The 27,603-nt window shown below is 43.8% G+C and overlaps 1 protein-coding gene across 1 annotated transcript in view; it reads right to left on the bottom strand.

The window, feature by feature from the left end:
- Window positions 1-24,550, bottom strand: part of ZNF341 (zinc finger protein 341) — a 37,758-nt gene extending 13,208 nt beyond the window's left edge. Inside the window, exons 1-10 of the mRNA XM_040330346.1 lie at window positions 24,472-24,550; window positions 19,821-19,931; window positions 16,640-16,824; window positions 12,696-12,845; window positions 11,511-11,744; window positions 9,012-9,204; window positions 6,708-6,792; window positions 2,997-3,193; window positions 2,708-2,901; window positions 207-415 (exon numbers count right to left, since the gene is read on the bottom strand). Coding sequence (XP_040186280.1) covers window positions 207-415; window positions 2,708-2,901; window positions 2,997-3,193; window positions 6,708-6,792; window positions 9,012-9,204; window positions 11,511-11,744; window positions 12,696-12,845; window positions 16,640-16,824; window positions 19,821-19,931; window positions 24,472-24,502 — 1,589 coding nt within the window. The 5' untranslated portion in view covers window positions 24,503-24,550. The remainder of the gene's footprint in view (window positions 1-206; window positions 416-2,707; window positions 2,902-2,996; window positions 3,194-6,707; window positions 6,793-9,011; window positions 9,205-11,510; window positions 11,745-12,695; window positions 12,846-16,639; window positions 16,825-19,820; window positions 19,932-24,471) is intronic.
- Between the last annotated feature and the right edge of the window lie 3,053 nt (window positions 24,551-27,603).

Below are 27,603 nucleotides of genomic sequence, written 5' to 3'. Positions count from 1 at the left end.
CCTAAAGGTCCGGGTCTTAAGTGGTTAAAGTATAACGATGGTGGGCAGTCCGGAAGTGGTTAAAGTAAGAGTATCCTGTTAAAAAAAAAAGTAACAATAAACCTGGAAATTTACTTTAAAATGCCTACATATTGAGAATACGCCATACCGTACGTTTCCTTTAAACACAGTAAAAGTAACAATGTACATCTATAGAGACAATTTACTTGTATACAGCCATCTCCTTCTTGGGGGCGATCAAGGGGAGCAAGCAATGAGAATACTGGTGGACCCCCATCTCGTAGAGGGAGGAAAAATCCTTGTTGCAGATGTGACATCGATAGGTCATCTCCTCCTGGTGGGTTTTGATGTGTTCCAAGAACTGTTCCAGCTTCTGGCAGGTGTGAGCGCAGCCTTTCACCACACACTTGTATACCTGGAGAAATGCGTCAGTTGCTGTAAAGCCCAATAAAAGTCTTACACCTTTTCATCTCCTTAGTCTTTTACATCAGCTGTGATCACCCCTGTACTCAGGGCCCACTAACAGGCCAGGTTTGCAAAATAACTGAAATACACCACAGGTGATATCATTTGCTGCTCAGTGATTGTAGTATTCTAGTGTGCATCTCCCCATGGTAATACTTAAAACCTGGCCTGTTAGTGGGTCCTGAGGACAGGGTTGATGACCACTGATATACATCATATACTATCTTTTTCCTTGACATTTTTTATTGGATATTGAAAATATGTTCCCCCCCCCCTTATTTGTTTATATCGCAAAAAATAAGAACCACAGCGGTGATCAAATACCACCAGAAGAAAGTTCTATTTGTGGGGTAAAAAAGAAAACACTTTTTTTTGGGGGGGGGGGGGGGGTACAACGTCAGTTAGTTAAAGTAATGTAAACAAGGCAGATCTCCGTTCTGACAGGGGGGAGGGATGGATTTTGTGTCCCTGCAAAGCTGGAAATAAAATCCATCTCTTCCCCTAGTAAAAGCAGCACACATGTCACAAAAACACTGGCTTGGCACACAGTTAACCCTTTGATCGTCCTAGATGTTTAATCCCTTCCCAGCCAGTGTCATTAGTACAGTGACAGTGCATACGTTTAGCACTGTATTAGTGTCACTGGTTCCCTCAAAGTGTCAAAAGTGTCAGTTAATGTCCCGACTGTCCGCCGCAATATCGCAGTCCTGTTATAAGTCAGTGATCGCTGCCATTACTAGAATAAAAAAAAATTCCATCAATATCTACCATAGTTTGAAGATGCTATAACATTTGCATAAACCAATCAATTAGCTAGATTCAGTAAGAGTTAGGTCGGCGTATCAGTAGATACGCCGACCTAACTCGGAATCTGTGCTGACCTAAGTTTAAGTGTATTCTCAAACAGAGATACACTTAAACCTATCTAAGATACGACGGCTTGCGCCGTCCTATCTTAGGGTGCAATATTTAGGCTGGCCGCTAGGTGGCGCTTCCATTGCGGTCGGCGTAGAATATGTAAATCACTAGATACGCCTATTCACGAACGTACGCCCGGCCGACGCAGTACAGATACGCCGTTTACGTAACGCATTATCAGGCCTAAAGATATTCCATCAAATAGTTGGAATAGTAATGTTAAAGTATGGCCGCCGTTCCCGCTTCGAAATGCGAAAATTTTACATCGTTTGCGTAAGTCGTCCGTGAATAGGGATTTACGTCATTTACGTACATGTCGAAATCAATAGGACCGTGCGGTGTACTTAGCAGCAATGCACACTGGGAAATGTAGCCGTTCCAAAAAAACGTCAATCACGTCAATGCGCCCACCGCATTTACGCTACGCCGCCGTAAGTTAGGAGGCAAGTACTTGCCTCTCTGAGTTAAGGCGGCGTAGCGTAAATACGATATGTTACGCCGCCTTACAGTTGCACGGGGCTACTTGAATCTAGCTAACAATGCGCTTATTGGGATTTTTTTTATTGGCCTAAATTTATGAAGAAATTAGATTTTTTTTTTTTTTATTTACTGGATATGTTTTAAAGTAAGAAATATATTTATATACACACACACAGTAAAACCTTGGTTTGCGAGCATAATTCGTTCCAGAAACATGCTTGTAATCCAAAGCAATTGTATATCAAAGCATTTTTTTTAAAGGGTATAAAAGAGAAGAGAGGCACCTCTAAGTGTAGCAAGAAGGTGCTAAATGTTGTACCTTCATTAAATGTAACCATATTGCTACACTTAGAGGCTCCCCCCCTCTCCCCCATACTCAGTTGTGACATGACGCTACTCTTATATCAAGACATTGCTTGTATATCAAGGAAAAATGTATTAAAAATGTTGGTTGTCTTGCAAAACGCTATCTAAAAAATAACATCAATTTTATTTGGGTACAGGGTTGCATTACCGCGCAATTGTCAGTTAAACTACTGCAGCGCCGAATCGCAAAAAATAAATAGCCTGGTAACGAAGGGAGGTAAATCTTTCGAAGGTCAAGTGGTTAATGTCGGATTCGTAGAAATTCATTCATCTGAACATAGTTTTGTAACAAAACGAATCGCACATGTCTATTTGCCATCACTTTCTGACCATGGTCACCAAGACAAACAGAGAAGGCGAATCTCCCTAATGGGGACAGCTAGAAAAACCTGTCCCCAGTCAATAAAAAAAGGGTTATGGCTTTACATAAACTTTGAGTAAACTCCAGGAATAGTGATGATCTTCTTTTGTGACCTACCTGCTCCTGTTTATGTTGTGTCATATGGGACTTGAGCTGGAAGTAGCTGGTAAACTTGCTGTGACAGAAGTGACAGTGATAGGAGCTGTCAATAAGGACCACCTGCTTGGCGTCTGTCCCATCACATGACCCACCTTGGACTGTGTCCAAGTCCTGCGATGGAGCATTTTCTACCGGGACCTGGTTGGAGACGGCTAAACACAAGCATCGTGTCAATAAAATTTCTCTGTGAGAAAGACATCACCATACAATGTTCTGCTATTCATTATACAGTGTGACAGATACCTACCTCCATTCTCCGCAGACTCTTCCTCTGACTGAGAGGTGTTGAGTGGTACCACCTGTAACGTCATGGATCCCTGTGAGCTGGTTGTACTTGGAACTTTTGGCCAGACTTTGTGGGTCTGCATGTGCTTCTTAACGTTGGACTTCTGTGCAAACGCTCGTCCACATACAATGCACTGAAATGGCTTCTCTCCCGTATGACTTCAAGAAAATAAGTATTTATGTGAGCAAAAAGATACTTATACCAAGTTAAAAAATGTATGTAATAAATAGTTTCTCGAACCACGAGAAAACTTCCAATTTCCTAGCTTAGCCCTGAAGAAGCCACGTGATCTGTGACGCAACACATCGTGCGGAGCCGGATGACGTCACTTCCAAAAACCAGAAGTAGGGTGAAAACAGACCCTATGTATATTTTACATGCTATGGCTGAGTATTATCAACTCTTATCTCATGTGAGTGCATTATCTGTTGTCTTTTAAAAGGAGAAGTATGGGAATCCTGTTTTTTGCAGATTCATGCTTACCTAGGTGGATGCAGCATCGGTCCGATGCTGCATCTGTCCACCGAACGAGTTCTCTCACCTCCCCAAGCGCAGAGCTGCTGACTGTCAATCAGCAGCTCTCCTGCTCTGCTCCCTCATCACTCACTGGGGGCGCTGAGCTGTGGAGGGGCGGGGATCGGCCATCTCAGCCTTTCAGAGGCGTGCTGAGAGGCTGAGACTGCTATCAGTCCAGGCACCTGGCAGGTCCAGACTTCCAGAGTCAGGATGACACCGTGCCTGGACTGAACTTGATGACGTCAAAAGAGAGCAGACATCAGCAGAAAACGAATTGCACTCTTGTGACCCATAGGAGAAGCCCAGCCAAATGAGCTCAGGCTGGACTTCTCCTTTAATTATTTTAATAAATGTACGGCACTATTAGTGATCTTTTCTTTGTTTGAGTACGGCCCCCAGCCACTGGCATCAAAACGAAATCCTTAAAGGGACCTGCACATCAGACCTCTGGGTACAATACATCCTATTTGGGTGGAAGAGATCCCAGCGTTATTGGATCAAGCACTTTAGACCTATATATTTGTATGAGTCATACCCCGAGGAGAGCGTGCAGTCTGTGTGGTGGTGGAGCACCTTGGACTGGAGTGCATCACGGGCAAGACTTTAATAACGTTGTACCTTTTCCAGCATGGGTTGAACCACGGGTGGTTCCTGAGCAAAGTTCAACGCTACAAACCATAGAGAGACCACCATACCCATAGGCTGGAGGAGTCCAAGATGGTATTGTATTTTATTTTCAGTAGAATAAAGAACACCTTTTAGGGGCCAGATCCACAAAGAACTTACGGCTGCGTATCTATTGATACGCCGCGTAAGTTCTACGATGCCCTGTCGTATCTTTGTTTTGTATCCACAAAACAAGATACGCCTGAATATGGGCTAGATCCGACTGACGTACGTCTTAGTACGCCGTCGGATCTTAGGTGCATATTTATGCTGGCCGCTAGGTGGCGCTTCCGTTGATTCCCGCGTAGAGTATGCAAATTAGCTAGATATGCCGATTCTCAAACGTACGTCCGCCCGGTGCATTTTTTAAGTCGTTTACGTAAGGCTTTTTTCGGCGTAACGTTACCCCTGCCTCTATGAGGTGTACGCAATGTTAGGTATGGACGTCGGGACAGCGTCGAATTTTCCGTCGTTTACGTAGTTTGCGTAAATAGTTTGCGAATAGGGCTTTGCGTAAGTTACGTTACGAAAGCATTGACTATTTGCGACGTGATTTCGCGCATGCGCACTGGGATACGTTCACAGACGGCGCATGCGCCGTTCGTAAAAAGCGTCAATTAAGTGGGGTCATACCAGATTACCATACAACACGCCCACTCCAAGCCTGCTTTGAATTATGCGGGCTTACGTCGGCAGATTTATGTTACGCCGGCCCGCATATGGGAGCAAGTTCTTTGTGGATACCCTTGGAGCCACTCTGATTTACGGCGGCGTAGCGCATATGAGATGCGCTACGCCCGCCTAAATATACGCCCGTTTTTGTGGATCTGGCCCTTTGACTTTATCAGGGCTTGGCCCTGAAATCACCTAAACTCAATGGAATAACAATCTGCACATTGCAAAATGCTACTTTTGGTTAAGATCTTACCACAGATATCACAATTATTATTGTAACCCAGTCGAGTCCAGCCAAATGTTAAGAGTTAGAAGATCCAGGCCCTGATAAAGGGTGAATTTTCTAACCCCCGAAATGTGTTGAATTTTTATTCTACTAAATATCTAAAAAAATTATCAAAAAAAAACAAAAAAACATCTTGGACACCATGAACTATGGGTGTCGCACTCTCACTGCTCATAATGTTGCACAATAAAAACCCAACAGGGATTCTATGCCTTCCTCACTCTATCCAAAACCAAGCATTAGGGATTGTTGGAAAAAATTTACACCAAATTCTGGGGCACAACTCAGATGTCTATATATCAAGAGATAGCCCAATATCCAAAGGCGCTGTCATTGAATTAACCTAAAGATGGTGAGTACACGGGCATATCACTATAGAAAGGAAGTCCAGGTTCAGATGGAAACACAAACGAGGACCAGCTTATAACAATGACAACAAGTAGACTTCAACAAAATGGTTGCCGTCTGCACACAGACACTGATTCCTTGTTGCAAAGATGTGAATGAAATGAGTAAAAGATGGTTTCAGCTTTTCTTCTCCACCTGTAGAGAACTCCTCGGATGCGTTTCGTCCCCAAAAGAGCAAAACACGTCTGAGGCCTTTTCTACAGGTGCAGAATAGGAGCTGAAGCCTTCTTTTACTCATTTCATTCACATCAAAGCTACCATTTTGTTAAAGTCTACAAGAGTTTGCATCAGGCTACTCACAGGCTGACCCAGGATTGGGGGGCATTCGACCCCCATTGTTTTGGGTTATAAATGACAGCAAGTACTTTGTTTTAACGTCACTTTTAAAAGTTTAATATGGTTAACAAGGAGTCTTTAAGCCAGGTCAATGGTCTGCAGTAACCCATAGCAATCAATTAGCTTTTATCTAGCTGACTACAATGGTAAACCCACTCAGTGATCGATAGCTATGCACCGTGATGTATGACTCAGGGGTCAAGTCCTGGGGAAAAAAGTGTGGGAACTCCCACCCAAGAAAAAAAAAAATGATACGCTCATATGCATAATTACTAAACCGCATGTTTTTTTTAGATCCACTGTACCTTAGTAATCCTTTATGTTACTGGCCGCTTCCTATATATGGATTCATCGGGTAGTGTGCGGGAATTCCGTCACTTCCTCGATGCCGCAATGTCTCCTGGGAGCTTTTGTCATTGTTCCCAGGAGACATTGCGGAGGTCTGCCGCGAGTTATCGCAGGATTTAGAAAGAAGCAAGTTACTAATGTTCGCCTGCCCCTGACAATGACTCGAGCTGGGCATCGTCGCTTAGTGAAGGATTGACTCGGGTGGCTCGGCTGCTTTTGTCCTGCAAAGGGAACTGAGTTCCTGCTGTGAAAAAAGTGCAGGAACTCCGTTCCCACGCGTTCCCGCAGGACTTGAGCCCTGGTATGATTGCTATCTCTGCCATCTAACCCTCAATTGGTCACCAAAGCCCATGATCGCCCTTGTGGTTTATCCATCGTCCAATAATACTGACTGATTTGAACTGAGATTAGATAATGATGATCAGAAAGCTGCTCACCTCCGAATGTGCTGCTGAAGGTCAAAGTTCTTCCCAAAGGCTTTATCGCAGAAAGTACACTTCAGCTTGGGGGTTTTCATTTTTCCTAAATAAGGGTGCAAGCCAGAATGACACATGATTCTTACACCTTAAATCCTAGATAGGGTCACCTACATAAGCTAATTCTGAAAGTAGATGTTCATTCAAATGGGCAGAATTTGAAAGACAAGGGGGTCCATTCACTAATGTTTAGCGTTATGCAGTAGATAAAGTCCAATTCACAAAAAAAAAAAACAACAATTATGCTGTATTTACCGCAAAATAAAAAGGGCTAGATTCAGGTAGCCGGGCGCATTGTTACGGCGGCGTAGCGTATCGTATTTACGCTACGCCGCCGTAAATCAGAGAGGCCAGTGCTGTATTCACAAAGCACTTGCCTCCTAAGTTACAGCGGCGTAACGTAAATGGGGCCGGCGTAAGCGCGAATAATTCAAATGAGTATGAGGGGGGCGTGTTTTATGTAAATGGGTGGTGACCCGACGTGATTGACGTTTTCCCGAACGGCGAATGCGCCGTCCGTGGAATTTCCCAGTGTGCATTGCTCCAAAGTACGCCGCAAGGACGTCATTGGTTTCGACGTGAACGTAAATTACGTCCAGCCCTATTTGCGAACGACTTACGCAAACGACGTAAAAAATTCAAAATTCGACACGGGAACGACGGCCATACTTAACATTGCATACGCCTCATAATAGCAGGAGCAACCTTACGCCAAAAAAGCCTAACGTAAACGACGTAAAAAAATAGCGCCGGGCGTACGTAAATTTGGGAATCGGCGTATCTAGGTCATTTGCATATTCTACGCCGAAAACTACGTAAGCGCCACCTAGCGGCCAGCGTAATTATGCCAGTCGGATCTTAGGCTAATGTCGGCGTATCTTGCTTTCTGAATACAGAAAGAAGATACGCCGGCGCAGCTTTGAATTTACGCGGCGTATCTATAGATCTGCCGGCGTAAATCATTGCTGAATCTGGCCCAAAATGTGTACAACTCTTGTTTGTTTCCCTCTGGTTGGTTAAATAAACCATCAAAAACATTTTGCTATGTCTGTTCGATAGGTTGACCCTGTCAGAAAATCCAGGGCTGCCCTGTGCCCTCTACAATGTTATCTCAAGTATTATCAGCCCTTCCCTAACGTTCTGAACTACAGAATTAGAACAAGTTAATGGACTTTTGGACCCCTATGTGATAAAAATAACGTAAGCTGAATCCTGCGTACACACGATCGGATTTTCCATCGGAAAAACCCTCCAAAACAATCCTTGAGCGGAATTCCGCTCAAGCTTGGTTTGCATACACACGGTCACACAAAAGTTCTCTGAACTTTCGACCGCCAAGAATGCGGGGACGTATAACGCTACGACGAGCCAAGAAAATTACGTTTCCGAGCACGCGTCAAATTGTTTCCGAGCATACGTCGGAATTGCTACAGGCGATTGAAATTTCCGATTGGAATTTTTTCTGTCTGAAAATTTGAGAAGCAGCTCTCTAATTTTTTTTGAACGGAAATTCCGACAGGAAAAGTCCGATGGAGCATACACACGGTGGGAATTTCCGACCAAAAGCTCACATTGGACTTTTCTTGTGTGTACGGGGCAGAAAAGAAAATAATAATAATGAAAGTTAGGCCTAAGCACTTAAAGCGGTAGTTCACCCACAATCCCATGATTTTACCATCGAGACAGGCATTGTAGCGCGAGCTACAGTATGCCTGTCCCGATTTTTTTAACCCCATACTCACCTTGTAGTCGTCCATCGTAGATTTCGTCTCCCGCGGGGAATGGGCGTGCCTATGGAGAGGGAGGATGATTGACGGCCGGCTCTGGCGCGTCACTCTCCCCGAAGACAGCCGGAGTAGGTCTCGGCTCTTCACGGCGCCTGCGCACAGGCTATGCGCACGCGTCGTGAAGACCAAGCCTATTTCGGCTATTTCCGGAGAAGCGTGACGCGCCAGAGCCGGCCGTCAATCATCCTCCGTCTCCAGAGGCATGCCCATTCCCCGGTATCTTCGATGGACGACTACAAGGTGAGTATGGGGGGAAAAAATTCGGGACAGGCATACTGTAGCTCGCGCTACAATGCCTGATTTTAAGGTAAAATAAAAAATAAAAAAAAATTTCCCGTCGATAGGGTGAACCCCCGCTTTAACCATCCCACCCCAGCCCTACCCCATAAAAAAAATGTTTGGCGGTTTTAACTAATCTTCAGGCCTAAAACTATTTTTTATATTTTTGCAAAAATTGTGCAAGGCTCAATATCCTTACCGTTTGGGCTGTTGTCAGACTTCGGCCGGCGAGTCTTGTTAGGGACAGTGGCCTCCACACTCCCCATGTTGCTCCCACTCAAGTCAGTACAGGGTGAGCAGCTACTTGTGGTTTTTGATTTGAGACCCTGTTTCCCGGGGCTGTATACCGGGGGAGTGTTATATACTGTGCTTTCAACGCACTGACTTGGAACCTGCCAATACAAGAAGTCATAATAATCCTTCAGTCCCTAATACCACTCCTTCTCACAAAGTCTACAATATAATTCAATTACAGATTATTGATAAGATGATTCAATTCAAATTTGCAAAGTGTCAGTGTGGTATTAAGCCTTGTTTACATTTGCGGCTGAGCTGCATTTTTACCTTCCACTAGCTGTTCCCCATTAAGATTCAAAGGCATTGGACAGGGAAGTACATATGCGCCGCAGTGTGTCAAAATGTATCCCCACTGTCTGCCTGCCGAACGCAAGCCAATCAACAGGTTTTTGAGAGTTAAAACAGGCAGTAAGGGACTGGGGGGAGGCCCTCACCAACTGCAAAACTGTTTCCCCCAAACTCTCTGACCGCATCACCCACCTACTTATTCTCCATAGGTCATATCTGACGCCCTACCACATCTCCATATTTAGACGGGACCACGACCCCAACTGCCCTGGCTGTGGCCACTCCGACGCCTCCTTCTTCCACTTGCTCTGGACTTGCCCGCCCATACAGGGGTTCTGGACCCAGGTGGTCCGGTTCCTCCATGACCGCATGGGCTCCCCTGTGTCCCTCTGCCCTGTCAATGTGTGCTGGGGCTCCTCTCGCTCCCCGAAGGCGAAAAATACCTAAACATATTTTTACAAGAAACTTTATTCCTTGCTAGGATGCAGGTCGCCAGAAGGTGGATGAGGGGGACTCCACCCACTCTACAGCACTGGATCAGGGCTGTCAACATCACTCTCCCCTATAAAAAAGTAATGTATACCCGCAGTGGATGCCCGAAGAAATACAATAAGATCTGGGACAGGTGGCTGGAGGACCCCTCCACTTACATCGCAGCGGACTAGACGTGGCCTCCGCCCGTCGTACGCCTGCTCCTTCTGTAGACTCTCCCCCCTTCTCCCTTGCTGCTCGGTGCCCTACGGCCCATGCCACGTCAACATTCTCTCTCCTCGCTTCTTCCCACCATCTTTTTACATGTCCTTATGTATGTCAAATGGATTTATTTGTACTTGTAGTGCATGTTGCACTTATCACCCGTCTGTTCATTTGTTTTTTTATGATCAATAAAAGTCGTTTTGATAAAAAAAAAACACGCAGTGAGGAGGCATCACTTTTCACTGCCTGTCAAACACCTTCTAAAGAGTGATTTTACAAGCTAGGCTTCCCTAGTTCATATGCTAATCAACTTGTTTGACTGGTTCATGAAGCTCATGCAACAGGAAGTGATGTTGGCAGGAAGTAAGGGAAGGGAACACAGGACTTGAGCTCAGCCAGGTGCTGAAGAAAAAGAACTAGTTTTGGAGGAAGCGGTTTTGGAAAAGATCCTGGGTAGAAGGAAGAAAAATCTACATCACTAGGAAGAACCCAAGTCAAATAATTGTTTGGTACACCCCTGTTCCTATTGCATACATTGTTCCATGCTCATTTGCTAGTGAGGGTAGATAGCTTGTGCATGTGTATATTGTATGCACATTTTGTAATACTTTGTTTATCTTATATTGTTTTCCCTACAATTGTATATTCAGCATTTTGTTTAGTAAAGCATAAATAGCATCTCTTGTATCATGTCATCAGTCTCTGATTATCTCTTGTATCATGTCTGCAATCTCTTACTTTAATACTTGATTAAAGCTCACAGCGAGAGATTGCTGCTCTGCATGACACACACAAGGAGGGAGGGTGGATGACACCCCCACAATGTGTGGCACCCTGAGCAGACCACCCTCTTTTCGCCGCCCAAATTTTGGTGCATCCCTATTATTAATAGTTTATAAAATAGAAGTCAATTTTAAAAAAAATCTGCAGGAAAATAATTAAATGGAGAAGAGGAATAAGGAGTTAATAAGGCTGATTAGAGCTAATAAGCATAAACAGATCAATTATTTAATAAAAAAAAAACAAAAAAAAGGTTTTACTTGACAAGGTTGCTTTAAACTGACTAAATTTGCAGACCGAAGTTCATTCCTTTGCTCTGTAAATGAATAAACAGAAAGATACAATGTTTCTTTTTATCTGTCTCTTTCAGAGTTGAGCAATGTTGTTGATAACCATTTCCAGCAGTTTTTTGTTTGTTTTTTGACTGCTCTGAGCAGGTGAACTGCTCTGCACTTTGTACATGAATCGTAGAAATGCTGGATTAAGATCGTGTGGGTGGGGGAGTTGAATCGAGGTTGCGATCTTTTAACGATAATTAATTAATTAATCGTGCAGCTCTAATTTCCAGACTTATGCCTTGCCTTAGAAAGCCATCAAACGACAATATGAGTATATTAGGAGAGACATGAACATTTACCTCTATCTGGGTGTAGGGTGCCATGCCGAGCCCATGGATCTCCATCCCGGTGTTCCCTGGCATGCTGATAGGTGAGCTGTAGACCTGAACTACGGTGCTGCAGCTGCCGCTGTTAGCTTGGACGGGAACCCCCATGAGGCTCTGCCCTGGTGCAGACAGTGGTGGGTGGGGAGGCCGTGGATGCAAAGACGGGGTGTGAAGATAGGTGCCCCCACAGTGCATACTCAGATGGCTCTGTAAGTTTAACAAGGCGAAATAAGGTCCTTATTGGCCAAAATAACATTTAAATATAATATCACACACGGAACAAAATAAATGTATTCATGACAAAAGGTTAAAGATGAACTCTGGCCAGAAACGACACTAAAGACACCCGCTCCCAAACTATATGGGTATTAGTGGCTTTTTAATCTCATCTACCTTTACAAAAATGATCCCATCATCATTGGTGGTCACTGACATTTTAGGATCCCCCACCTTTAAACTGCTAATCCTCCTTCCCGTTGTACTTGCAAACATTCAGCCCATTCACAATGAAGTAAGGGGGACTTCCTCCACTGTGAATGAGCTGGATATTTGTAAACACCATTAGTGTTTGTTCTTTTGGTGACTGTGATTGGTTCACAGTGATCACAAGGTACAGAGACACGCAGCTTGGCTACGTACATTGTAACTGTGATCTGAGCTGTACAATGATAGTTATAATCACAGTCATTCATGGCTGCCTCTGTTTTCTCTAAAGCGCCACTGAAAGCTGCCAAATGTGGCAGGGGAGGAAGCAGATGAACGGAGCTTCCATTTTTGAGTGGATCTCCGCTTTAAAGAGGGATAACCTTTGTGATAAACCTTGTGAATTGACAATTTCATTCATTTTTATGGTGTGCTAAAATATCTCATGATCTTATAATAACCTGGAAGACATTTCAGGTGCCTGAAACGTGTTTTATAAATTAACCAATGTGATATTTTTTCTTAACAAAGTAAGTCACATAACATTTTATAAAGCCTTCATGAATTGACCAATATGGGTCTGTTCTCAAAGAAAGTGAGAGAGTCCAGCCCACAGCAGGCAGATCCTTGCTTTGACCCTCTAATATACACTACAAAAATGACAGCTGGAGTCCGATTGGTTGTTTTAGGCAACACAGACACTCTAGTGGTCAGGAATGATGCACATGCTGTTACCTGTACAGGAGCGGGGGCAGGAGGCATCGGCTGGTCCAGAGAGGTAAGGGCGGACATTGCGGACAGCAGAACCTCATCATTCACCAAGACATTACCCTGTACCAGAGTCTGGATGAGCGGTGAGGGGGGAACGGCAATGTACGTGGAGATCTGTAGGGAAAGAAATAAAGTCCAACCTTAGAACCGCTGTGTTTTCTACTTATTGACACACATTTGGCAAGTGTTTTTTTAGTGATCGCACATTTTTAGTTATTGTTACAATATTTACCTATAAGCTTAACTACAAATACGTTCCCCATTGACAACGTCACGTATGACGAAACTCGTCTGGAGGAGGATATGTGTTGACGTCACCACACCAGGAGCACGGCTGCCTGTTGTGAGTCGGTCAGCTCTGTTTTAAGCCATGCAAAGTTTTTATCTACCAATGTAAGTGCATTACTTTTTTGTACAATAAACAAGTAAAGCAATATTACACTATGGCCAGTCTTTCTTTTTTGGTTCTTTTCTGAATGAGACGATCACAGATTCTACAGTGCAGCGAGTGTGAGAGACATTATAGATGATTGACATCCTTCCGACCGGCGCATACAGCGTGTCACAAATTGCCAAAAGAAGACAAACGTCGGATGCGCAGGCGCCGTATAGAGCCGACTCGCAGTCCGGCTTCTTTCGGCAACTCGTGACGCGCTGTATGCGCCGGTCGGAAGGATGTCAATCAAATAGGAAAGCCCAGTCCCGAAGACCATACCCGGAAGCGGCGGAGAAGAACGCTCTCTTAAACGGTAAGTACTGCTTCGATTTTAAAAAAATTACCCGATTCCCCTTGACAAAATAACCGACGTTCGGCTACTTTCGGAAAATCGTGACACGATGTATGCGACCGTCGGAAGCCTGTCAATCAAATAGGAACGCCCAGTCCCGCAGCCCATACCCGGAAGCGGCGGAGAAGATCTCTCTCTAAAACGGTAAGTACTGCTTCGATTTAAAAAAAACTACCCGATTCCCCTTCACAAAATGAGCCTCAATCTAATGTTAAAAATTAACTTTTCGGGTGAACCTCCACTTTAAAGGAAATGTAAAAAAAAAAAAAGGATAAAAAATTAAATATAAAAAGTGATATACTGAAGCCAAGGTTTTTGAAAACATTTCAATCACTACATTCGGAACAAAACCCCCCCAAACAATTGCTAGAGGCCCACATCGCGGTAATACCCAAAGAAGGAAAAGACGTGACACAGGTCAGCAATTACAGACCAATTTCACTCATAAATGTTGATGTAAAGATATATGCCAAAATATTGGCAAATAGGGTCCTCCCCCTGCTAACCTCTCTTGTAGCCCTAGACCAAGTGGGATTTATCCCGGGAAGGGAGGGTCGGGATAACACAATAAAGGCCCTCAACATAAATCACTGGCTAATGTCGAATCAGAAACAGGGCTTTTTCTTATCCCTAGACGCCGAGAAGGCGTTCGACAGAGTGGCCTGGGACTTCATGGACGCAGTGTTAACACACATTGGCTTTTTACCTCAAATGAGAGCTTACATTAAAGTCCTGTATTCTAATCCTACCGCCAGAGTCCGGGTCAATGGCCATCTGTCGGGCGCCTTCAATCTGCGCAACGGAACCAGACAGGGATGCCCTCTTTCCCCCCTATTATTTGTTCTAACACTCGAACCCCTATTAAATAAAATCAGATCAAACGAAGATATCAAAGGAATTAAGATCCAGAATACTACATACAAATTGGCAGCCTTTGCAGACGACCTGCTCCTCTTCCTTTCAGAACCTCACATAACCTTGCCTAACCTTCTTAAAGACCTGGAACATTTTCATTTATTATCTAATCTAAAAATAAACCATTCCAAATCTAATGCCCTCAACATCTCAATACCTTCCAGTGTAATAGACCTATGTAAAAAAAACTTTTCATTTAACTGGGCAAAACGAAGCATCAAGTATTTGGGAATTGAAATCTCTTCTGATCTGAAAGACCTCTTCCATCTCAATTACATCCCAGCAATGAAGGAAACACAAGAGGATCTGAAGAGATGGAATTCACTTAATATTTCTTGGTTCGGACGAGCTTCATTAATCAAAATGACTATCCTACCGCGGTTCCTCTACATCATGCAAACATTGCCTATCAAAATTCCCCTTTCATTTTTCAATACCTTCCGTAAAGCTTGTTCCTCCTTTATCTGGAGAGGCAGGCCCCCAAGAATTAGATTTTCCAGATTGAATCTGCCCAGAAATGGGGGAGGCATAGCTCTACCTGATCTAAGAAAATACCATCAGGCTGCCCTACTTACAAGAATCGTGGACTGGAACCTACATCATAGGGTGAAAGATTGGGTGAACCTTGAGCATTCCCAATCCCCTCACGATTTAAAATATCTACCGTGGATTAATCCCAAGTATCACTCAAAGTCTATCAAAACACATCCCATTACAGGCCCCACCCTAGAGATCTTTCGCTACACCTTCAAGAGCATAAATCCTTCCCCTTGGCTAGGCCCTCTAACACCACTTTTAAGCAACCCAGACTTTCCTCCTGGTTTGGAAAAATCGTTCCCGACGCATAAGTGGCCTCACAGCAATGTCCTATCAAAACACTTCTTTAAAAATGACAAGTTCCTATCTAGAGAGGACCTACTCAAGAACATCAAGCCATGTATCTTATCACACTGGAACTACATCCAAATCAAGCACTTTTTTACCAAGAGAGATAATATTCACCATTGGACAAGACCCTTGACAATGTTAGAGAAACTATGCACCAAAAATACTCCTCAAAGACACATTATCTCATCCCTTTACAATTCACTATTTGAGGACTCCAACAACTTCTCCAGTTCATCATGTAAGGCTTGGGAGAGAGATTTAGACACCACTTTGTCCACCAAAGACTGGGAAAAAATATATCTGTACGCCCAAAAAGGATCACTCAATGTGGCCACACAAGAAAGTTGTTTTAAGATCATAACCAGATGGTACAGAACCCCTTCTACCCTACACAAAATTTCACCTCAGGTATCTGATAGATGCTGGAGATGTAAACGCGAGGAAGGCTCGATGCTACATATTTGGTGGTCATGCCCTTTAATTCAATCTTTCTGGATATCGGTACACGAAACTGTTAAACAGGTTACCTCAGAGAACCTGAGCTTTACGCCGCTTCAATACCTACTGCACTACAACTCTATCCCTAAGAAACAATACCTGAAATCCCTCTCCATGATCATGATCAATGCGGCGCGACAGTGCATTCCATGTCACTGGCGTTCCCCCCATGTACCAACGAAAGTGGAATGGTTTAGGAGAATTAATAACATAGAAAGAGTTGAAGAAATTATCAGCATCTCCCAAGAGAGAATTGTCAAATTCTCAGCGATTTGGTCCAACTGGACTACATTTAAGGTATCCCAAAACTATCAGCAGGTTACTACATGAAAGTGGTCTAAAGACAGGAAAACACCTTAGATTTCAGTATATATATAATCTTTCCTTTATCTACTTATGTCACTATGGTTAAAATGTCTTGGAGAATTTTTTTTTTTTTTTTTCCCTTTCCCCTCCCTCCTACCCCTTCCCATACATCGGAAGAATATGCACTTACATGCGCATACATATATTTCTTCTTTTTTTTTGCTTCAGTTAGAAAAAAGTAGAAAATGAGAAAACACAACTTAAGGTGACAGATCTGCTATTTATGCTTGATTTCCAAAGATAATCCTTGTAATAACTGAATGGTTGTATTCTATCTATGCCAAAAATTACCTTATTGTCAAATTGCCTACTTATTGTATTATGTACTATGTATGGTACACTGTTATTCACCCAATAAAGAATTTATGAAATAAAAAAAAATAAAAAAAGTGAGTGTCACATGAAAAATAATTTTAAGCCAGCTGCTGAAATGATGATACAAAATACACTCACCTGTCTGTTAACTGGCTGGTGTTGCACGGAGCTGACAGGCGGTGTATAAACACTGTGGTTGCCCAGGGAGACAGATGCCAGCGACGGTGCATTGCCATGGCACTGCTCCCGTTTGTGGATCATAAAAGCTGGCAAGGAGTTGAACTGTTTTTTACACTTCCCGCACAGAAAGACATCTTCATCATCTATAAGGAAAATCAAAAATAAACATATACCTCTGCTGTTAATAAACATTTAATTAAAAAAAAATAGAGTGGTTCGGGATAATACCACATTATGACCACTAGTAATTAGTATTTGTTTCCTATGACTTTCAGCGTCATCTAGTGGGCATCATTTTCATGCATCACTCTAACTTGTAGAGGAAATAGGAGAACATTCAACTTTTTCACATTCACACGTATTTGTGTGGACAAATTACTATGATTTTAGAATTACATATATTATATACACACACACACACACATATATATATATATATACAGTGAGGAAAATAAGTATTTGAACACCCTGCTATTTTGCAAGTTCTCCCACTTGGAAATCATGGAGGGGTCTGAAATTGTCATCATAGGTGCATGTCCACTGTGAGAGACATAATCAAAAAAAAAAAAATCCAGAAATCACAATGTATGATTTTTTTAACTATTTATTTGTATGATACAGCTGCAAATAAGTATTTGAACACCTGAGAAAATCAATGTTAATATTTGGTACAGTAGCCTTTGTTTGCAATTACAGAGGTCAAACGTTTCTTGTAGTTTTTCGCCAGGTTTGCACACACTGGAGGAGGGATTTTGGCCCACTCCTCCACACAGATCTTCTCTAGATCAGTCAGGTTTCTGGGCTGTCGCTGAGAAACACGGAGTTTGAGCTCCCTCCAAAGATTCTCTATTGGGTTTAGGTCTGGAGACTGGCTAGGCCACGCCAGAACCTTGATATGCTTCTTACAGAGCCACTCCTTGGTTATCCTGGCTGTGTGCTTCGGGTCATTGTCATGTTGGAAGACCCAGCCTCGACCCATCTTCAAAGCTCTAACTGAGGGAAGGAGGTTGTTGCCCAAAATCTCGCAATACATGGCCCCGGTCATCCTCTCCTTAATACAGTGCAGTCGCCCTGTCCCATGTGCAGAAAAACACCTCCAAAGCATGATGCTACCACCCCCATGCTTCACAGTAGGGATGGTGTTCTTGGGATGGTACTCATCATTCTTCTTCCTCCAAACACGGTTAGTGGAATTATGACCAGAAAGTTATATTTTGGTCTCGTCTGACCACATGACTTTCTCCCATGACTCCTCTGGATCATCCAAATGGTCATTGGCAAACTTAAGACGGGCCTTGACATGTGCTGGTTTAAGCAGGGGAACCTTCCGTGCCATGCATGATTTCAAACCATGACGTCTTAGTGTATTACCAACAGTAACCTTGGAAACGGTGGTCCCAGCTCTTTTCAGGTCATTGACCAGCTCCTCCCGTGTAGTCCTGGGCTGATTTCTCACCTTTCTTAGGATCATTGAGACCCCACAGGTGAGATTTTGCATGGAGTCCCAGTCCGAGGGAGATTGACAGTCATGTTTAGCTTCTTCCATTTTCTAATGATTGCTCCAACAGTGGACCTTTTTTCACCAAGCTGCTTGGCAATTTCCCCGTAGCCCTTTCCAGCCTTGTGGAGGTGTACAATTTTGTCTCTAGTGTCTTTGGACAGCTCTTTGGTCTTGGCCATGTTAGTAGTTGGATTCTTACTGATTGTATGGGGTGGACAGGTGTCTTTATGCAGCTAATGACCTCAAGCAGGTGCATCTAATTTAGGATAATAAATGGAGTGGAGGTGGACATTTTAAAGGCAGACTAACAGGTCTTTGAGGGTCAGAATTCTAGCTGATAGACAGGTGTTCAAATACTTATTTGCAGCTGTATCATACAAATAAATAGTTAAAAAATCATAAATTGTGATTTCTGGAATTTTTTTTTTTGATTATGTCTCTCACAGTGGACATGCACCTACGATGACAATTTCAGACCCCTCCATGATTTCCAAGTGGGAGAACTTGCAAAATAGCAGGGTGTTCAAATACTTATTTTCCTCACTGTATATATATATATACACACCCACACAGTATATAATGTATGTATTTATAAATAAATAAAAATCATAGTAATTTATATACATATATATATATATATATATATATATATATATATATAAAAATATATATATATATATATATAAATATCTATCTATCTATCTATATATATATTATTAGCTAGATTCAGAAAGAGTTAAGCCGGCGTATCAGTATATACGCCGTCGTAACTCTGAATCTAAGCCATTGTATCTTTAAGTGTATTCTCAAAATGAAATACACTTAAATCTAGCTAAGATACGACGGCCTGCGCCGTCGTATCTTAGCTTTCTATTTAGGCCGGCCCGCTAGGGGCGTGAACGCTGATTTACGCCTAGAATTAAGGCGTTCCATTCGTTCTGTGATAGTCAGTGTACCTGTCGGGTTCGTGGGCGTCCATTTTTCAAAAGTCGCTGCTTCCTCCTGGTCCGTGATAGCCGTTTGACACTGTGTTCGGCTACCACCTATCACGGAGGTCCTCTCATCCTCGGACTCAGTTTCCCAGCAGACACTGTGTTCAGTGTTCCGCCAATCACGGACCTTCTTTCATGCTCGGACAAGAGGACGTCCATGATAGGCGGAACACTGAACACAGTGTCTGCTGGGAAAGTTTGAGGATGAGAAGACCTCCGTGATAGGCGGTAGCGGTACACAGTGTCAAACGCCTATCACGGACCACGGGTCACGGGCGTCCATTTTTCAAGTCACGGTTTCCTCCTGGTCCATGATAGCCATTTGACACTGTGTACCGCTACCGCCTATCATGGACCAGGAGGAAGCCGCGAAAAATGGACCTCTGTGACCCGACAGGTACACCGACTCGAGTATAAGCCGAGGGGGCTATTTTCAACCCTAAAAAAAGGGCTGAAAAACTTGGCTTATACTCGAGTATATACGGTACTTTATGTCTGGTGACCTTTTAAGAAGCAACATGGCTATATTTAAAAAAAGACCCCAAATATCTTCTGGTCTTCAAATGAAGAGAAATGCTTTAATTTTCCCTTGGGATTAATAATTTCCCTTTGGATTTATAAAGTATTCTTAATCTGAATATCATACCGAGTCCTTGGATCTGTCCAGTGCTGTTGACATTTTGAGCGTTTGGGTCAGATACTCCACCTTGGCCATCAAGTAAGGACTGCACTGCTAACACTGTCTGGTTGTCCATGCCTGGAGAAAAAGAAGGATGGTTGTCAGACTCCACCATAGGTGTCAGGGTAGATACATTATGGAAGCACCAGTAATATAGCTGTGTGATATGTCTGGCTCTGTGAACAGTAAATATCCCATTATTAGTTGGCTTTGCAGACATAATACACCTGTACACAAGAACCTGTTCGAAATTGACATTCTTCTGTATGAAAGATTTACAATACGTTATCAACTATCACTTATCAACAAGGCCAAGGAAACCTGAAATGATGAAATATAAAGACTGCCAATGCAGATCTCTCCTTTTAACCACTTGCCAACCAGGCCAATTCTGACATTTCTCTCCTACATGTAAAAATCTTAATTTTTTTGCAAAGAATCCCCAAACATTATATATGTTTTTTTTTAGCAGAGACCCCTAGAGAATACAATGGCGGTCTTTGCAATTTTTTAAATGCGTTTCATGCTTAAAAAAAAAAAGTAAAGTTAGCCCAATTGTTTTTGCATAATGTGAAAGATTAAGTTACGCCAAGTAAATAGACACCTAATGTGTCACGCTTCAAAATTGCAAACGCTCGTGGAATGGCGCCAAACTGCAGTACTTAAAAATTCCCGTAGGCAACGCTTTAATTGTTTTTACTGGTTACATGTTTTGAGTTACAGAGGAGGTCTAGGGCTAAAATTATTGCTCTCGCTCGAACGTTCGCAGTGACATCTCACATGTGTCGCTTGAACACTGTTTACATATGTGGGCTGGACTTACTTATGCGTTCGCTTCTGCGTGCGAGCGCAGGGGACAGGGGCACTTTAAAAAAAAAAATATGTATTGTTAATTGTACTTTCCATTTTTTAGTTTGACACTTTAAAAAAAAAATTATTTGGATCACTTTTATTCCTACTACAGGCAGTCCCCGAGTTACGAACACCCAAGTTACGAACGGCCTCAAATGCCGGCCACTTGTGCTCCACGCTGGTCCTGGATGCCGTTCGAGCACCTCCGGACACATCCCACACTGCCGTACTACATCCCAGATAACATAACAAGCGCCCGGAGCATCCCACATCCATGCACAGGCGGCAGTTACACTTACGAATGCAGTGTTCCGACCGGAAGTTACACTTACAAATGCAGTATTGCGACTTAAGAACAACTTTGACTTACGAACAAACCTACAGTCCTTATTGTGTTTGTAACTCGGGGACTGCCTGTACAAGTTATGTAAACATCCCTTGTAATAGGAATATGGCATGACAGGCCCTCTTTACAGTGAGATCTGGGGTCGATTAGACCCCACATCTCCCCTCTAGGCTGGGAAGCCAGAAAAAATAATAATTAAAAAAAAAAAACGATCACGACTTTCCAGCCGAGGCGGCACCGTTTTTTTGAATGCAGAGGCCTGGCATGACATCATAACATCGTGCCTGGCCTCCGACGATCACATAGACTCTGGCGACCATCTGGTCCGACGGAAATCTCTATGGTGAGCATCCAGGGCCGCCAGATCCGTTCTCCGACTCACCGACCACAGGGGTGAGTCGGTAGAAGCACCGGAGGGTGGCGGGACGACCAGCCGCTATGATCGTTCTTATGGTGTAGGGCACAGGTGTCAAACACAAGGGCCACGGGCCGAATCTGGTCCTTCAGCCCATTTCATGTGGCCCTCGTACCTCTCCTGCAGCTTAAATGTAGATCTGAGGGTTGAAACAAGGTAAGGGTGAAAAAAAAAAAAAAAAAAGGAGGAAAAATTTGAAAATCTTCTTTAATAAAAAAAGGTGTGTTTCCTGCTGTCAGAAGACCTTGTTACAGCTCCATAGAGTAGTTCTACAAGACCTGGTCCTCACCAAAACTGTTGCCTGAGATCATCATAAATTTCATTAGATGTTGATCTGTGGGTTTGATCAAACTAAGGGTAGAAAAAAAAAGGATGAAAAGTTTGAAAATCTTCTTCTACATAAAAGGTATTCTTCATGCTGTTGGAAGACCTTGTTACAGCCCCAAGGATAGTTTTATAAGGCCTGCTCCTTGCCGACCTGTTGCCTGAAGTCATTACAAATTTCATTAAGTGGAGATCTGTGGGTTCGATCGAGGTATGGGTAAGAAAAGGACGAGAAGTTTGAAGATCTTCTTGTACAAACAAGGTGTGCTTCCTGCTGTCAGAAGACCTTGTTACAGCTCCCTAAGGTAGTTCTACAGGGTTTGTCCCCACCAAACATCTCTGATGTCCATGGAGCAACGTCTAACATCCGTAGAGTCACCTTTGATATCAGGGAAACCACATCTGACGTCCAGGGAGACACCTCTGATCTCCATACTATCTCTGATGTCTATGGAAGCACCTCTTATGTCCATGGAGCAATGTCTGATATCCACAGAGCCACCACCGATGTCCATGGAGCCACCTCTGATGTCCAGACTCTCTCTAATGTCTATGGAAGCACCTCTGATGTCCATGCACCATCACTGATGTCTATGGAAGCACCTCTGATGTCCATGCACCATCACTGATGTCTATGGAAGCAACTCTGATGTCCATGGATCTACGTCTGACATCCATGGACCATTTCTGATGTTTATGGAGCCACCTCTGATGTCCAGACTCCCTCTGAGGTCTATGGAAGCACCTCTGATGTCCATGCACCATCACTGATGTCTATGGAACTACCTCTGATGTCCATCCACCATCACTGATGTCTATGGAACCACCTCTGATGTCCATGCACCATCACTGATGTCTATGGAACCACCTCTGATGTCCATGCACCATCACTGATGCCTATGGAACCACCTCTGATGTCAATGCACCCTCACTGATGTCTATGGAAGCACCTCTGATGTCCATGGAGCCACGTCTGATGTCCAGACTCTCTCTAATGTCTATGGAACCACCTCTGATGTCCAGACTCTCTCTAATGTCTATGGAACCACCTCTGATGTCCAGACTCTCTCTAATGTCTATGGAACCACCTCTGATGTCCAGACTCTCTCTGATGTCTATGGAGCCACGTCTGACATCTATGGACCATCTCTGATGTTCATGGAGCTACCTCTGATGTCCAGACTCTCTCTGATGTCTATGGAACCACCTCTGATGTCCATGGAGCTACGTCTGACATCCATGGACCATCTCTAAAGTCTATGGAAGCAACTCTGATGTCCATGGAGCTACATCTGATATCCATGGACCATCTCTGATGTTTATGGAGCCACCTCTGATGTCCATGCACCATCACTAATGTCTATGGAAGCACCTCTGATGTCCATGGAGCCATGTCTGACATCCATGGACCATCTCTGATGTCCACGGAGCCACCTCTGATGTCCAGACTCTCTCTAATGTCTATGGAACCACCTCTGATGTCCAGACTCTCTCTGATGTCTATGGAACCACCTCTGATGTCCATGGAGCTACGTCTGACATCCATGGACCATCTCTGATGTCTATAGAACCACCTCTGATGTCCATGGAGCTACGTCTGATATCCATGGACCATCTCTGATGTTTATGGAGTCACCTCTGATGTCCATGCACCATCACTAATGTCTATGGAAGCACCTCTGATGTCCATGGAGCCACGTCTGACATCCATGGACCATCTCCGATGTCCACGGAGCCACCTCTGATGTCCAGACTCTCTTTAATGTCTATGGAACCACCTCTGATGTCCAGACTCTCTCTGATGTCTATGGAACCACCTCTGATGTCTATGGAACCACATCTGATGTCTATGGAACCACATCTGATGTCCATGGAGCTACGTCTGACATCCATGGACCATCTCTGATGTCCATGGAGCCACCTCTGATGTCCAGACTCTCTCTAATGCCTATGGAACCACCTCTGATGTCCATGCACCATCACTGATGTCTATGGAACCACCTCTGATGTCCATGGAACCACCTCTGATGTCCATGGAACCACTTCTGATGTTTATGGAACCACTTCTTATGTCTATGGGGCCACATCTGACGTCCATGGATGTCCATGGTATTCCCTTCGATGTTCCATGTTTTTTGGAACCACTTCTGATGTCCATGGGGCCATGTCTGATGCCCCTTTGATGTCGTTAGAGCCTTCTCTGATGTCCATGGACAGCTATTTTATAATCAGAATGTGATCCAAGCTATATCTATAAGTTTGTGTTTGGGGGGGAGGGGGGATACAATGTTTGGGGGGGATACAATATTCACACACTGTACAGATGAAGAGATTGCACACATTGTGAGGTGAGGATGTACATGGCAGCGAGGAGTGATTGCAGTCCTGGTCTGATCTCCTCTGGTCACATCTAATGTACAGGACAAAGGTGATAATCATCACATGGACCAGGTTGCTGTTCCACTTCTCCACTGTGCCCCCCTCCGCCCCAACAATGGCGGCTCTTCCCGGATCCTGCCCCCCTCTGCTACACCTAACAACCCCCCTGAGCTCTTCCCGCACACTCCCTCCTCCGGCTCTTCTCCCCCCCGGGCTCCCCTCCCGCCGCGGAATCCGGACCTACATCAACTGCCCTCTTCCCGTCCACATATCGCCAGCATGGATTATACTCCGCATTTTACCTTCAAAAGCCTCAAATATCGCTTGCGCCATCTTGCAGGCTGCAGATGTCCTAAGAGCAGCATTATGGGAAATGTCCCATTCGTGTAATTACAAGAGTGACCGGCAGAGGGCGGCAGAGCTCTCACTCCTAACCAACATATCTATATGGACCTATTTATATAATAATTATTATTATTATATTCATCATATATTACTTATATTTATATATCATTATATTTACTTTTTTTCACATATATATATAATTTTATGTTTAACTATCTTATTTATTTATTTTTTTGTTTAGGGTTGGGGTTATTCCTAACCAAAAATGATGTAGAATTTGGCTCCTTATTCGGCCAGCTTCTTATTCAGGTTGGATCTCCATTCACAAATGTGATTATTTACTAAACAATCATCTGCAAAATGTATAATAAAATCGTGAACTTTAACAACAATTCTGTCTTCTTAAGGCTGCATTCACACCTCCGCGACAAGATACGCCGCGTACGCAGCGTATTTTGCCGCGAGTGTGTAACTTTTTTTTTTTTTAAACAAAGCCTTCCCATTGCTTTGTATGGCCGAACGCCAATGCCGCCTGAAAAAAAGGGTCCGGGACTTTTTTTCAGGCGACAGCGTCTATGAGATGTGAACCATCTCCATAGACAGCAATGGGAATTCTCCCCTCCAGCGGCACGAGCGTCCGGCGTTTTGTCGCGGAGGTGTGAATGGGCTCTAAAGCGGAGCTCCACCCTGTATTTAAAGTGGAGTTCCACCCAAAAATGGAACTTCCACTTCTTGGAACCCTCCCCCCTCCGTTGTCACATTTGGCACCTTAAGGGGGAGGAGGGTGCAGATACCTGTCTAATGCAGGTATTTGCTCCCACTTCCTGGCATAAATCACCACGATGACCTACACCACTTCCGGCGACTACACTGTCCTCCCACGCTGTCTTCTGGGAGACACACAGGTTCCCTGAAGACAGCAGGGACCAGTGAGGACGCACAGTGCGACCTGCGCATGCGCAGTAGGGAACCCGGAAGTGAAGCCGCACGGCTTCACTTCCTGATTCCCTTACCGAGGATGGCGACGGCAGCAGCTAAGAACTGACACACAGATTGGCTTCGGCTGCCGACATCGCGGGCACGCTGGACAGATAAGTGCCCATATATTAAAAGTCAGCAGCTGCAGTATTTGTAGCTGCTGACTTTTAATATTTTTTTTTTTCCCGGCGGATCTCCGCTTTAACCACTTAAGCCCCGGACCATTTTGTAGCTAAAGAGCCTGGCCCCTTTTTGCGATTTGGCACTGCGTCGATTTAACTGACAATTGCACGGTCGTGCGACGTGGCTCCCAAACAAAATTAGCGTCCTTTTTTTCCCACAAATAGAGCTTTCTTTTGGTGGTATTTGATCAGACTGTGTGGCCAGAAGTGGGTGCAAATACCTGTCTTAGGTGTTTGCACCCCCCCCCCCCCCACTCCCCTAAAAGGTGTCACCTCCCTCCCCCACTTTAGGGTGGAGCTCCGCTTTAAGAAGACAGAATTGTTGTAAAAGTTCACGATTTTATTATAAACTTTTCAAATTATTGTTTAGTAATAAATCACATTTGTGAATAAAGATCCAACCTTAATAAGAAGCTGGCCTTATAAGGAGCCAAATTCTGCATTCGAATAAGAAGCTGACCGAATAAGGAGCCAACTTTGGCATCATTAACCAACATAGGTATATGGATTCTTTATATTTTATAATTTATATATACATTTTTACATTTATAATATAAATATATTTACATGCACAGAACATCAAGAATTTAGCTTGTGCAAACACAGGAGTATCCAGCAGAGGGAAGCAGAGCTTATTCCTAACTATCAGCTCTATTCGTATTATTATACGGGATTTATATAGCACCAATAGTTTGCGCAGCGCTTTACAACGTGAGGGCAGACAGTATAGTTACAATACAATTTATTACAGGAAGAATCAGAGGGCCCTGCTCTTTAGAGCTATATAGAATATATATATGTTAGGGATGAGCTTTATGTTCGCCCGTTCACAAACATTGGCTGTTCGCCTATTCACAATTTGGGGTGTTCGCGGGAAATTCAAAAAGCCGCAGAACACCCATTAAAAGTCTATGGGAAAAATCAAAAGTGATAATCTTAAAGGCTTATATGCAAGTTATTGCCATAAAAAGTGTTTGGGGATCCGGGGTCCTGCCCCAGGGGACATGTATCAATGCAAAAATTTCGGGAGCAGTGATTTTTATAATGCTTAAAGTGAAACAATAAAAGTGAAATATTCCTTTAAATTTTGTACCTAGGGGGGGGGGGTGTGTGTGTGTGTGTGTGTCTATAGTATGCCTGTAAAGTAGCGCATGTTTCCCGTGCTTAGAAATGTCCCTGCACAAAATGACAAAGGAAAAAAGTCAGTTAAAACTACTCGCGGGTATAATGAATTGTCGGGTCCCGTTGTCCTGCCGAGAATTTTTCCCCGGCGTATAATGCCCGCTCTGTACTGCGCAGGTGCTGCACGTGTCCATTACCAAGCCCTTTGGGTCTGGTATGAATATTAAGGGGAACCGCGAACCAAAATTTAAAAAATTGCGTGGGGAAATGCGTGGGGGGTTCACCCCAAATTCCATATAAGGCCCGTCAGGTCTGTAGGGTACCAGGCTACATGCCCTCAACATGGGGAGGATGTCCCCATGTTGATGGTGACAAGGGCCTCATCCCCACCACTCTTGCCCGGTGGTTGTGGGGGTCTGCGGGCGTGGGGCTTATCGGAATCTGGAAGACCCCTTTAACAAAGGGGAACTCCAGATCCCACCCCCCTCATGTGAATTGGTAATGGGGTACATCGTACGGTTCGTACCCCTACCATTTCACAAAAAAAAAAAAAAAATGAGTGTGTGTGTGTGTGTGGAAAGGACAGGTCTGAATGGTCCGAAAATGTTATTGTTCCTAAACACACCCAGGGTCCTTATAAGTTCAGGGTTTAGCTCTACTTTCTATTATAGTTTATTGTACTGTTATTGGGATTCACACAAAGTTCCAAATCGTGCAACCCAGGTAAGAGTCCCAGGAGAGGAACTGAGTGCGCCGAGCTCTGTTGCTACCCGGAAACTTTTAAAGAATGGACGTGACCTTTGGAAC

Source organism: Rana temporaria, chromosome 12 (assembly GCF_905171775.1).
Source record: "Rana temporaria chromosome 12, aRanTem1.1, whole genome shotgun sequence".
NCBI classification, from domain to species: domain Eukaryota; kingdom Metazoa; phylum Chordata; class Amphibia; order Anura; family Ranidae; genus Rana; species Rana temporaria.
This window is presented reverse-complemented; position numbering and strand designations above follow the sequence as displayed.